We start from the raw sequence: 13,765 nt of genomic DNA on the forward strand, positions 1-13,765 counted from the left end.
TACAATCAGGATATACCACATTCACAGCAATACCCCCAATTTGTAACTCTAACCACGGGGGCCCCTGGTGGCACAATGTGCTAAAGCGCTGAACTACTGAACTTGTGGACCAAAAGGTCCCGGGTTCAAATCCCGGGAGCGGAATGAGTGCCCACTGTTAGCCCCAGCTCCTGCCAACCTAGCAGTTCGAAAACATGCAAATGTGAGTATATCAATAGCTACCGCTCTGGCAGGAAGGTAACGGCACTCCATGCAGTCATGCTGGCCACATGACCTTGGAGGTGTCTACGGACAACGCCGGCTCTTTGGCTTAGAAATGGAGATGAGCACCAACCCCCAGAGTTGTTCACGACTGGACGTAATGTCAGGGGAAACCTTTACCTTTACCTGAACTCTAACCACACATACACACACACATATTTGATCAGCCTGGCATGTCTTGTTTTTGAAAAAGCCTCACTGGCTCTTAGTAATCACAGCCTCCCTTGCTTTATGCTCGCAGAGTTGACTTTAAATGATGTGTCCTAAAACCTTTTCTGTTATGAATGTCACGTTGGTTTTTGTGTATTGCCCACATCCTCCTCCTTCCTCTTTTTGAAGAAGGGGAACTGCTTATGGCTGAGAGTTGCTGCAAAGTAAAATGAGATTGCGCCACATTAATGCCATAACCCACATTTCAGCTAACATTGGCTCCAAAACCAAGATATACTTACAGTCCACAGGCATAGGCAAACTGGGGCCCTCCAGGTGTTTTGGACTTCAACTCCCACAATTCCTAACAGACTACTGGCCGTTAGTTGTGAGAGGTGAAGTCCAAAACACCTGGAGGGCCCCAGTTTGCCTATGCCTGTGTTAGATTCTTCTTCTTGAGGGCAGAGAAATGGAGCCCTAGGGCCAAGACCTGACTGATAGTAACAGTCCCAAGGAAAAGACATAATCCTGCAATCAAGCTGCTGTGTGGCTTGTTTCTCACATACTGAAAATATGGATTAACCTCTGCTTCGCCCTTTAGTCTTAACCCACCCTATGAGGTTTAGCCACTAAATGAGAACCAAAGGAGACCTGCCTACATGCACCAAGAGGTTAATAATAATGCACATCAGCAGTGGGCAGATTGTGAGGTCATGCACGAGTGAGGTAAACAGTTGTTGGAAATCATGAGAGTTCCGAGTTCGACAGTGGAACTCTCTCCCCCGGGCTGTGGTAGAGGCTCCTTCCTTGGAGGCTTTTAAGCAGAGGCTGGATGGCCATCTGTCGGGGGTGCTTTGAATGCGATTTCCTGCTTCTTCCAACTCTACTATTCTATGATTCTATGATTCTATGAGGTGATGTCCAAGAAGCTGAAAAGTTAATTTATTAGATAATTTCCCAGTGTGAGGGAAATACTGGCCCAGTGTAATAATAAGCCAGAGGCTTTATGGAGAGGGGAACCAGTGTGGGAACATGGGCAATCAAGGATGCATCCACACTACAGAGTTAATGCAGTTTGACACCCCTTTAACTGCCATGGCTCAATGCTATGAATCCTGGAAGTTGTAGTTTGGAGAGGCACCAGTACTCTGGCAGAGAAGGCTGCCGGCCTTGCAAAAATACAGTCTTCATGATCCCATCTATACTAATGTAATTTGACATCACTTTTAAGTGCCAGGGTTAGTGCTATGGGATTGTGGGGTGGTAGTTTTGCAAGGCCTTTAGCTTTCTCTGACAAACTACAAATCCCAGGATTCCACAACCTTGAGCCATGGTAGTTCCAAGTAGTGCCAAAGGGCATCAATTCTATATTGAAGATGTAAAGGCACCCTTCGTCACTCTCTCCCCGCGGCTCTATAAATCCCCAAGTCAAGTACAGTGGGCCCTCGGTAACCGCTGGGGTTTGGTTCCAGGACCCTCAGTGGATACAAAAATCCATAGAGCAGGCATGGGCAAACTTCGGCCTTCCCTCCAGGTGTTTTGGAGGTCAACCCCCAATAGGCTGTTAGGAATCATGGGGGTAGAACTCCAAAACACCTGGAGGGAAGGCAGAAGTTTGCCCATGCCTGCCATGGAGGGTCAATGCCATTACATATCATTGTGTTCCAAAATAGTGTCCCTCCTATAAAATGACAAAATCAAGGTGGTACTGTGCTATTATCTGGGAATATCGAGGTGTACTTTTTGTATTTTTTAAAAATAAAAGGTCTTCAAGCCACGGATACAGAATGTGCGGATACGGAGTCTGGCTACTGTACCATCCGAACTTCTTCCCACACACATGATACACCCCTTTCTTGGGACAAACCTTTCTGGAGACAAAGAGGTCATTCCATCTTCAATGTGTTGTCAAAAAGTTTTCATGGCCGGAATCACTGGGTTGCTGTGAGTTTTCCGGACTGTATGACCATATTCCAGAAGCATTCTCTCCTGACGTTTCACCCACATATATGGCAGGCATCCTCAGAGGTTGTGAGGTATGTTGGGAAACTATGTAATAGGTTTACAATATATATCTGTGGAATGAACCAACCTGGACGCAGTATATTATTTGAGAACACAGAAATGCTGGACCACTCTTACAACCACCATGTCAGACTACACAGAGAAGCCACTGAAATCCACAAGCAGGTGGACAATTGCAACAGAAAGGAGGAAACCATGAAAATAAACAAAATCTGGCTACCAGTATTAAAAAAACTCTAAAATCAGGACAGTAAATAAAGCACAACGCTCTGCAAAAAGGGGAATTCCAGACATGAAACAATCAGGGGCAGCTAACGCCTCCCAACAAAGGATTCCCCCAGCCAGACTTTGAAGCTGCAAGACCATTCAATGTCAATCAAGCTGGCCAATTGCACCATTCCAACAGACCTCACAACCTCTGAGGATGCCTGCCATAGATGGAAGCAAAACGTCAGGAAAGTGCTTCTGGTACATGGCCATAAAAGGTAAAGGTAAAAGTTTCCCCTGACGTTAAGTCCAGTCGTGACCGACTCTGGGGGTTGGTGCTCATCTCCATTTCTAAGCCGAAGAGCCGGCGTTGTCCATAGACACCTCCAAGGTCATGTGGTCGGCATGCCTGTATGGAGCGCCGTTATCTTCCCGCCGGAGCGGTAGCTATTGATGTACTCACATTTGCATGTTTTCGAACTGCTAGGTTGGCAGGAGCTGGGGCTAACAGCGGGCGCTCATTCAGCTCCTGGGATTTGAACCTGGGACCTTTTGGTCCGCAAGTTCAGCAGCTCAGCGCTTTAACACACTGTGCCACCAGGGGCCCCACATGGCCATACAGCCCGGAAAACTCACAGAAACCCAGTGATTCCGGCCATGAAAGCCTTTGACAACAAAATCAACGTGTTACTGTTCTATTACTCCATGAGGATCAAGGTGTGCTTTTTGGATTTTTTCAAAATCAAAGGTCTTCAAGCCACGGATACAGAATGCGTGGATACGGCTGTAACATTCCATACACATACACCCCTTTCCTGGGACAAACCATTCTGGAGGCGAAGAGGCCATTCCATTATTCCATCAGCGACCCCCCCCCCCCGAGGAGTGGGTGTGGCCTTTCAAGCCGAGTCCCCGCCCACCTCCTCGTGGCGGGGAGACGGGGAGCGCGGGGGTTGGCGCAGTGCGCCTGCGCACTGGGCGCGAGCACCTAACCGGCAGGCAGGTTGCTGTTGGTGGCTCCGCCATCAGGCTCGGCGGCAGTCGCGGAGAGGAAAGAGACGGCGGCGGCGGAGGCGGACGGCGCACAAGCGTGGACTGAGGGGAAGCGGGCCGGTCTCTTTATGGAGCTGCCGCTCTTGCCTCCGCCGCAGCCGCTGGCCTGGGGCTGAGGAGGCCGCCCTCGCCCCTTCCCTTCGCCGGAGAAACAGAAACAAAGCCCCGCTAGGAGCTGCCTGCCTCCTTCTCCCGCCTCCTTGGCTGAAATTCAGGCAGAGCCCCGCGAGAGGAGGCGCCGCCGCCGCCGGAGCAGGGCCCTTCCTCCCGCCCTCCCTTCCGCCCTTCCTTGGGCATTTGGAGCCAGTTTTCCCTCCGTTGGAATAAGGATCCGCATCCTCGCCTGTCTTCCAGCTGGGCCCCCTGTCATCGACCTTTGTTTTGAAGGCGCTTCCCTCGCCTCCATCACCACCAGCTTCCTCCAAAGGACCAAGATGCCTTTCCCCGCTCTCCATGTCGGGGTTGTCACTCACCTTTGACGCTGATGTGGAATGATATGTGTTTATGCATACCATCAACGTAGGTATTCCCCTTTTTTAAATTCAGGATATATATATATTTGAGAGGCGGCCATAGCAGTTTTCCAGGCTGAAAATGATCCTAAAGTGGGTTTTGCCTTACTGGACCTGTATCTCCTCCGTGCCCATTTTGGTCGTCTTGAACTGTTACGCTCTGCTTGCTAGCGCAGATAATACCAACCAAGCGTATTATACAGCTTTCCTGAATGTGACTGTCTTGAATCCAGAGCGCTCTGCTTTCCTCATCCGTGGTCGCTATGGGCAGGATTCGCCCAAAAGAGGTGTCACGGGCCTGCTGCTGGCGCCTTTGCCCATCAATGGAGGTAAGGCTATTATTCCCCAGCTTATCCTTCTGCATCTGTGTGCCTTTGCTGGCCTATATAGATTCCACTCAGGGCCCTTCAATGCAGCCATATAACCCGGAATATCAAGGCAAAAAATCCCACAATGTCTGCTTTGAATTATCTGAATCCACACTGCTGTATATTCCAGTTCAAAGCAGATGTGTGATTTTATTCACCTGTGTGGAAGTGGCCTCAGTTTGTAGGCAATGACCATGGCCTGGTATGGCCATGTTCCAGAAGCATTCTCTCATGACATTTTGCCCACAGTTATGGCAGGCATCCTCAGAGGTAATAAGGTATGTTGGAAACTAGGCAAGTGAGGTTTATATATCTGTGGAAGGTCCTGGGTGGGATAAAGAACTCTTGTCTGTTGGAGGCAGGGGCGAATGTTTCAATTGGCCACCTTGATTAGCACTGAATAGCCTTTCCGCTTCAAGATCTGACTGCCTCAGACAAGAGTTCTTTCTCCCATGCTAGACATTATTCCACAGATATATAAACCCCACTTGACTAGTTTCCAACATATCTCATTACCTCTGAGGATACCTGCCATAGATGTAGGCAAAACGTTGGGAATGAATGCTTCTGGAATATGGCCATATAGCCCATAAAACTCATACCAAATGTTGAAGGCCTGGCGGTGGGTTTTGTTTTGTTTTAGTTCATCCGGAATGATGGAAATGAAAATGCTGTAGCACCTTTTGAGTGCTGACTATGAAAATGATTAAGGGTTGTTTTGCCCTTGACATCTTTTAAGGAGAGACATCAAATGTGTGGATGTGTTGTCGAAGGCTTTCATGGCCGGAATCACTAGGTTGTTGTGCATTTTCCAGGCTGCATGGCCATGATCCAGAAGCATTCTCTCCTGACATTTCACCCACATCTATGACAGGCATCCTCAGAGGTGGTGAGGTATCTCAGAACCTCAGAGGATGCCTGCCATAGATGTGGGCAAAACGTCAAGAGAAAATGCTTCCGGAACATAGCCATATAGCCCAGAAAATGCACGACAACCCAATGTGTGAATGGTTGGAAATATATGCATCGTATTCTGAGATGTTTCTAAGGTGTGTTGTAGAGGAATCAACAACAATTCTTATAGTTCTTTAATGGTTAGCAAATGTCTTTGGGTGTAAACTGTATCATTCCTATCAGACAGCTGGGCTAACTTGAAGCTACCTGTCAAATTACCCCCAGGGACCAGGTTTAGCATGCTGACATAATAATGTACAAAATAATAGTGAGCATTCAGGGCAATTGAAGAGAATATTTAATTTAGTCCTTCGCATCATATCAAGTGCTGCACCATACTGACTTTCCTTGACCATAAAGGCATTTGCTGAATATTATGGTTTTGAAGACTGTAAAGTTCCATACTTACATTTTGTTTATTTACTATTTGTTGACTTTATACCATTAGTGGGTGAGTCAAACTAAGTATTACATATATCTGTTTGTTGAATTGAATTGTCATTACTGATCCTGGGAATGGAAAAGCCTTCGAAGAAATTTTTTTCCTGTGGAAGTGCTGTTTTGAGTAACTTCCAAGACTACAGTGTTCAAATGTGTACTTTTTCTCATCACACACAGTGGTCTAATGAGACATGATTGATCTGTGAAGTATTATTTCCTCAAATATTAATAAGTGTCATGCTTATATAGTTTCCAAATATTCCATTGTAGTTATTGTTAAGGGTATAAGTTGAAATTATTTGGAACATTAAGAATATTTTAAGTTGCTTTGTATTTGTAAAATATCTTTAGATTGTCATGTATCTGCCATGCAAATAAAAGCAAAGTACTTATCTATATATTTACAATATATTTATACTGGCCTTGAAAATAAACTACAGTAGAGTCTCACTTATCCAACACTCGCTTATCCAACATTCTGGATTATCCAACGCATTTTTGTAGCCAATGTTTTCAATACATCGTGATATTTTGGTACTAAATTCGTAAATACAGTAATTACTACATAGCATTACTGTGTATTGAACTACTTTTTCTGTCCAATTTGTTGTATAACATGATGTTTTGGTGCTTCATTTGTAAAATCATAAACTAATTTGATGTTTAATAGGCTTTTCCTTAATGCCTCCTTATTATCCAACATATTCGCTTATCCAACATTCTGCCGGCCCGTTTATGTTGGATAAGTGAGACTCTACTGTACAAGAAAATCTTAAAAAAGCAAAATCAATAAAAGTACCACAGAGGCATTTTTATAAACTCATATTCTGAATATCTCTGTAAAGTTTTGAAGAGAGGCATAAAAGGAGCCACATGTGAGTATTCTAGGATACACTAATTTGTCTGTTTTAAGTTTATGAGAAGTATCATAGAGGCCAACCTCATTACCACAAAGGATGATACCTGTGTTCAGTAGAGGCAGTATAGCATTAATTGAGTTCAACATTCAGTTTTTTTTCCTTTTTGAGATAGAACTTCCTAGTCTCCAGTATTAAGTACATCCAAGTTAAATGTATCCAAGACTTGTTGGAAACAATTTTATTTGAATATTTCAAGCTTTCAGAACTTCTGGATTACCTTCAGAACTGATATTCAAAATGGCTTAAACCAGTATCATGACATAAAATAACAAATTCAGCATAAAACCTTATCAAAACAGTTAACTGCTCATTTCAAGTTGCTTTCACCTGATGTCTACAGCCATGATATCATGACAATCGCTCCCAGGAGAATGAACTTTCCAAAGCTATGGTAGAGTCACAGAAAAAATGCTGTTCTGCTCATTGTGTTTCATGAAACAATGGGGTATTCCTAAAGATTGCTAAGATGGCATTATTTGAGATGTTTCAGATAATAACCAGCTCTTAAAGTCTGTTAGAAAACCGCAAGTTAAGCTAGCTCAGGGAAAATTTGTACAATATGTAGAGTCTATTCTATATTAGTTAAGCTGAAACTGCTGCATCTTTCCCCATTATCATTTGGATAATGAAAATAAGATCCTTTAACCTGAAGGCAGAATTCACAGAATAGGTGGTGGCACCAGAAAGAAAAAGACCTGTACCACCCCTGCTTGGCTGTGGAAGCTCACTGGATGACCTTGGGCAGGCCACACACTCTCAGCCTCAGAGGAAGACAAAGGCAAGAACACCTCTGAACAAGTTTGGCCCAGAAAAAATGTACAGGTTATAGATTTACATTGGGGTTGCCAAAAGTTAGGAACAACTTGAAAGCAAAAGTTCAGATGCTAATGTAGTTCACCACTAAGATTCTGACTGGAAAGTGATATCCACTGTCACAGAAGTGGATTTTCTCTTCTCCTTTGCCCTCTCCGTGCCCCCAATTGTTCCAGAGACACCCATCTTTCAGGATCAAATTTTAGGATACAGAAAAAGGGATTTTTTTTACACATCAACTGTTCCATTTTGGAGGTGGACATGGCTGAATTCCCCATGAACATAAGTAACTATATAGCTGAGGGATGAGCAACTTGCAGAATACAACAGTTGACTTTGTTGACTAGGGTTGGTAGAAGTTATAGTCCAGCAACATCTAGTAGACCTAGCAATTTCTTCGGCTCTCCAAATAAAACTGGTTCTAGGAATTTTCAGCCTTTAAACCTGATTCCTTGCATTATGGACATCTGTCTCTAGGACAATCTTAATGTACCCCAGCTTCTTTGAATTCTTTTACAAATCTAAGAGTAACTGTTTGTGAATCTAGAGCCTCTTGGATAAATCTCTCTTTATTCATGTGTTATTTCCTGAATGTGCAATATAATAGGATAGCTACTACAAAGTACATTGGAAATAATATTTTAAAAGTATTTTGAATAGAATTTGTGGGGAGATTCGATACATTAGAATGTTTGTGTAGTTTCCTATTAAATTTCTTTGCATTTTCTTCTCTTAATTCAGTTATTTGGGCTTCTTGTTCTTATTTCACCTTTTGCCTTTATACCCTTTGCTAGTAGCATAGAAGGTGTTTCAATATTAGCTATAGTGAGATACCAGTAATTTATTTCCTTACTTTAGAAAGATTTTTTAAGACAAAACAAGAAGAATTGTAAATGTTTTCGTAAAACTGAAAGCCATGCATAGTAACATCCCCATTAAAAATATTTTGAGGCGGTGTTTGTGTCAATTATTGGTTTGCAGCAGTTAAATTCAAGCTCCTTTTTGGATTCCATAAGTGGTTTTGCTTTCAGCTTGTCAGTATGATAGTTCATGAAAACCAGTATCTCAAATCACTGCAGTTTTCAAATGGTATTGCTGTCTCGGTTCAGTAATGCAGTTATATATTTTCTTTTTTGTTGATCTAAATAAGGTAATGTTGATGTTATTTTATATTTGATTCATTGTTTGGTAGATTTTATAACAGTAAACGAGAATTATCAAATTTTATGAGGCACATCTTTAAGATGTGATGGCATTTGACTTAGTATTTTACGATATGCTTGATTATCCTTTATTATGTTTTTCTTAATCTTGACAATTGCATCTGGTGTTCCTTTGACATCAGACACTAATTTTATAAGTGAGTTTTAAAAAGGGATTCCCAACACAGTGATTAAATTTTTCTTAGCCAGGTAATTCTTTAAGGACATTCCACATGTCACTGGTTTGTGTGCTTATGCTGTGAAATATAGGATTCAGAGTTCTGTATCCTCAGTAAATGTTCAGAAGGTGACATTTGTGTTGATGCAGTGCAGTCTGGATTCTGTGTATGGCACCAAACACAAGATGCCCTCTAGACATAGGCTGTAAACTGCCACTTGTAAAATTTTGATCTGTTTCTTTTTGCTTAATGGCTGCATAATTCATTGCTGAAAGAACATGAGCATACTTTAGTAATGTTTCTGAGGACAATGAGATACCAGTTCATTTAGATGTGCTATCCTTATTTATTTTTATGGGAAATACAGCTGGTCCAGGTTTTTGAGAATGACACTGGCTAAGAGCAAGCATTGCACTAGGGTCCACCACAAAAGTGTCTTCCCCTCCCCTTGTAGCCATTACTGATGCCTGGAAACTTATTTTGAGGGGTTTGTCGGCTTGCTTGAGCAGATTATTTGGGGATGAGAAGTCTACAGAGGTGAGACTGTTTCCCTCCCATTACCGCTTGCAGAAATTGAATCTTCTCTGGCACTGGCATAATATTAACTGATCCTGAATTTAGGAATTGTAATGATTTTATCTTTATTGATGGATGTTTACATTGAATTGTCTAGTTTGATACTTTGTGAATAAAACAACTTACGGTACACTGCATTCTAGTTTTGAAAGCATGGTGGAATTTCCAGCTATATTCTTTTAATGTTTTTTAGTTATTTTAACAGATTTATTTTGCAGTGGGCTACCTGTCAGGGGTACTGTATGCTTTTTCCTGCATGGCAGGGGGTTGGACTAGATGGCTTATGTGGTCTCTTCCAACTCTATGATTCTATGAGGGGAATTCATGCAGGGGTTTTTTTGTCAGACTATACTGTCAATCTTGATTGGTAATGTGGTTTAGGTGGCTACTTCTTGTTGGTTGAATTAGTGGGTGTTTTCTTAAAATGTCAGTTATCTCTTGAAGTAAGATTTTTCTTTATAAAAAGAAAAACAAAAATATTGTAATCAATAATTTATCTAGTGAGAGCCATTAGATTATTAAATTGTGAATATAGCTTCTATTCTATATGCCTCTGGATATTTGGAATGCTCTCTACCATAAAATGTATATGCCTAGGAAGCTTTCAAAAACCTATATATTCTTGAGTGCTTTGGAATAATCTTAGCTTTTAATTAAGATTTTTCCTGTTGCTGCTATTTTTTATTATTTTATTTGTTACTTAAATAATTACTGGATTGTTATTTTCATAATTTTATGTGCCATTGCCCACAATGAGGCTGATGCTTTTTTTTTGATTTGAACAAAATAGAAGTTTGGTGGTAGCACCAACAGTCCGTAAACTTTGTTTTATACCCAGCACAATAATGCTTTGGGGGTTCTCAACATGAACAAAAATATTTAGGATGGTAACCAAAAGTGTAAATATCATGTTTGACCACTGTTTGTTCATAAATGTGTGCCCTTGAGATAAAAAACAAGAATTATTGTTTTTCAGGTACCTAAAGTAGTTGATGGGCCAAATTTTTATATGGTCTTTTGTTTTGGTTCCATTCTTGCACAATGTCTGGTGATTCTGTGATTAACTATTTGGCTTGTAAATCACAGCAGAAAAACATTTTATAGATTTTTGTTAAAGGCTGTTATTTGCTTTGTGAAGATTTGTATCCAGAAAAGCCATCTAGAAATCTGTTATATAATATCAGGGGGGAAATCTGAAATGTCTTCAAGGACTTGCAGTTGAATAAATCCCACCCAAAGAATATTTTTATCTAAGAGATCATAAACATCCTAATCATAGTGTTTTACTTTAGAAAAATGTAGCCTGGTTATGAGATTTTCAGGATAGATTTTTCTCTATATCATTCCAAACATGCAACATACATTAATACTGCTTGAGACTTTAGGTATGTTTGGATATTAACAGAGATGAATCTCGATATAAAGGTGTGTCAAAAAAAAAAAAGAAGAGAGCATTTATGCAATATTTTACCAATTTATTAGCTATAAAGAAATAGCTGCCACATTGTTATGTGAATTGTTCATGACTACTTTCTCCTAAAATTAAGCAAACTATGCTTCATTGCATACATTCAGAAGCTACATACAATCACCTTTAGGAATTGCATGAACATATCCATTAGTTTATATCGTACTAATAGCAGGCTATGCGACTTGTGTGACTGAAACACCTTGGTGATTCTAGAAACTATGTAAACTTTGCATGTAGGCACCAGTTCATTCAAGTAGTTTCTTGCATATGATGTTGACTAAGAACCCACAACTATATTGAGCTTCACTAGACAGAATGCATGAATTGAACCAAAGATACCTGGATTTCAGTAAGGCCTTCGACAAAGTCCCCCACGACCTTCTGGCAAACAAACTAGTAAAATGTGGGCTAGACAAAACTACGGTTAGGTGGATCTGTAATTGGCTAAGCGAACGAACCCAAAGGGTGCTCACCAATGCGTCGTCTTCATCATGGAAAGAAGTGACAAGTGGAGTGCCGCAGGGCTCCGTCCTGGGCCCGGTTCTGTTCAACATCTTTATTAACGACTTAGACGAAGGGTTAGAAGGCATGATCATCAAGTTTGCAGACGACACAAAACTGGGAGGGATAGCTAACACTCCAGAAGACAGGAGCAGAATTCAAAACGATCTTGACAGACTAGAGAGATGGGCCAAAACTAACAAAATGAAGTTCAACAGGGACAAATGCAAGATACTTCACTTCGGCAGAAAAAATGGAAATCAAAGATACAGAATGGGGGACGCCTGGCTTGACAGCAGTGTGTGCGAAAAAGACCTTGGAGTCCTCGTGGACAACAAGTTAAACATGAGCCAACAATGTGATGCGGCTGCTAAAAAAGCCAATGGGATTCTGGCCTGCATCAATAGGGGAATAGCGTCTAGATCCAGGGAAGTTATGCTCCCCCTCTATTCTGCCTTGGTCAGACCACACCTGGAATACTGTGTCCAATTTTGGGCACCACAGTTGAAGGGAGATGTTGACAAGCTGGAAAGCGTCCAGAGGAGGGCGACTAAAATGATTAAGGGTCTGGAGAACAAGCCCTATGAGGAGCGGCTTAAAGAGCTGGGCATGTTTAGCCTGCAGAAGAGAAGACTGAGAGGAGACATGATAGCCATGTACAAATACGTGAAGGGAAGTCATAGGGAAGAGGGAGCAAGCTTGTTTTCTGCTGCCCTGCAGACTAGGACACGGAACAATGGCTTCAAACTACAGGAAAGGAGATTCCACTTGAACATCAGGAAGAACTTCCTCACTGTGAGAGCTGTTCGACAGTGGAACTCTCTCCCCGGGACCGTGGTGGACGCTCCTTCCTTGGAGGCTTTTAAGCAGAGGCTGGATGGCCATCTGTCGGGGGTGCTTTGAATGCGATTTCCTGCTTCTTAGCAGGGGGTTGGACTAGATGGCCCATGTGGTCTCTTCCAACTCTACTATTCTATGATTCTATGATTCTATGATAGTGAAAAGAGCCATTCTATGAGAAGTTTCCATCCTTTTATGTTTTTTTAAAAAGAGAGTGACTATACAATAGTACCTTTCCTTCTGTAAACAGCTAAAAGGTCAGAACTTTGAGGTGAAGTTAATATTCTACAGGAAGTTTTCCTCAATAAAAGTAATTATTAAACCCAACAATTATGGTTAAATCATAAGCTCCCTGGACTTATGCTTGGCAGAAAGAAAGCACTTTCAGATAAGCTAAAGTTTAAGAGATATTAGCAAGAAATGGAAGAAAGGGGAAAATCATCAAAAGGAATACAAATAAATAGCCAGTAGTTGTAGGGAAAAGGTCAGGAAAAAACTCAGGCTTGCTATAATCATAAAGTTAAAAGAGAGCACATGGGCCATCTAATCCAACTCCCTTCCATGCAGGAAAAGCACCGCCAGAGTACTCCTGACAGATAGTCATCAGGCCTCTGTTTAAAAGCCTCCAAAGAAGGAGCTTCTACCATACCAGTGAGTTCTATTGTTGAACTGCTCTTACAGTCAGAAAGTTCTTCCTAAAGTTCAGGTGGAATCTCCTTTCCTGTAATTTGAACGCATTGCTCCGGGTCCTAGTCTCCAAGGCAGCAGAAGACAAGTCTTCCTCCCTCTTCCTTATGACATCCTTTGAGATATTTATACATGGCTATCATGTCTCCTCGCAACCTTCTCTTCTGCGGGTTAAGCATCCTCAGCTCTTTAAGTTGTTCCTGATAGGCCATGGTTCTATACCTTTGATCATTTTAGTTGCCCTCTTCTGGATGCATTCCAGCTTGTCAATATCTCTCTTGAATTGTGATGCCCAGAGTTGATCACAGTATTCCAGGTGAGGTCTGGCCAAAGCAGAATAGAGAGGCATGATTACTTCCCTTGATCTATACACTTTGCTCCTTTTGATGCAGCCCAAAACCCCATTGGCTTTTTAAACTGCTGCAATGCATTGTTGACTCATGTTTAACTTGCCATCCATGAAAACTCCAAGATCTTTTTCACATGTACTTTTGTCGATCCAGGTGTCACTCGTCCTGTATCTTTCCATCTCATTTTTTTTACTAATAGGTTAAAAAAACCCAATTTTAATAAGTCCGAAGTCCCAAAGGGGACTCAGGGTGGTT

At 41.8% G+C, this 13,765-nt stretch overlaps 1 protein-coding gene across 2 annotated transcripts in view; it reads left to right on the top strand.

The window, feature by feature from the left end:
• Positions 1 to 3,635: 3,635 nt before the first annotated feature.
• rnf130 (ring finger protein 130) overlaps positions 3,636 to 13,765 on the top strand; it is an 88,356-nt gene continuing 78,226 nt past the window's right edge. Inside the window, exon 1 of one of the 2 annotated variants that reach the window (XM_016991752.2) lies at positions 3,636 to 4,537. In XM_016991752.2, coding sequence (XP_016847241.2) covers positions 4,291 to 4,537 — 247 coding nt within the window. In that variant the 5' untranslated portion in view covers positions 3,636 to 4,290. The remainder of the gene's footprint in view (positions 4,538 to 13,765) is intronic. The other variant, XM_003217502.4, reaches the window with a different exon arrangement.

The sequence above is a fragment of the Anolis carolinensis genome, chromosome 2 (genome assembly GCF_035594765.1).
Source record: "Anolis carolinensis isolate JA03-04 chromosome 2, rAnoCar3.1.pri, whole genome shotgun sequence".
Taxonomy (NCBI): Eukaryota; Metazoa; Chordata; class Lepidosauria; order Squamata; family Dactyloidae; genus Anolis; species Anolis carolinensis.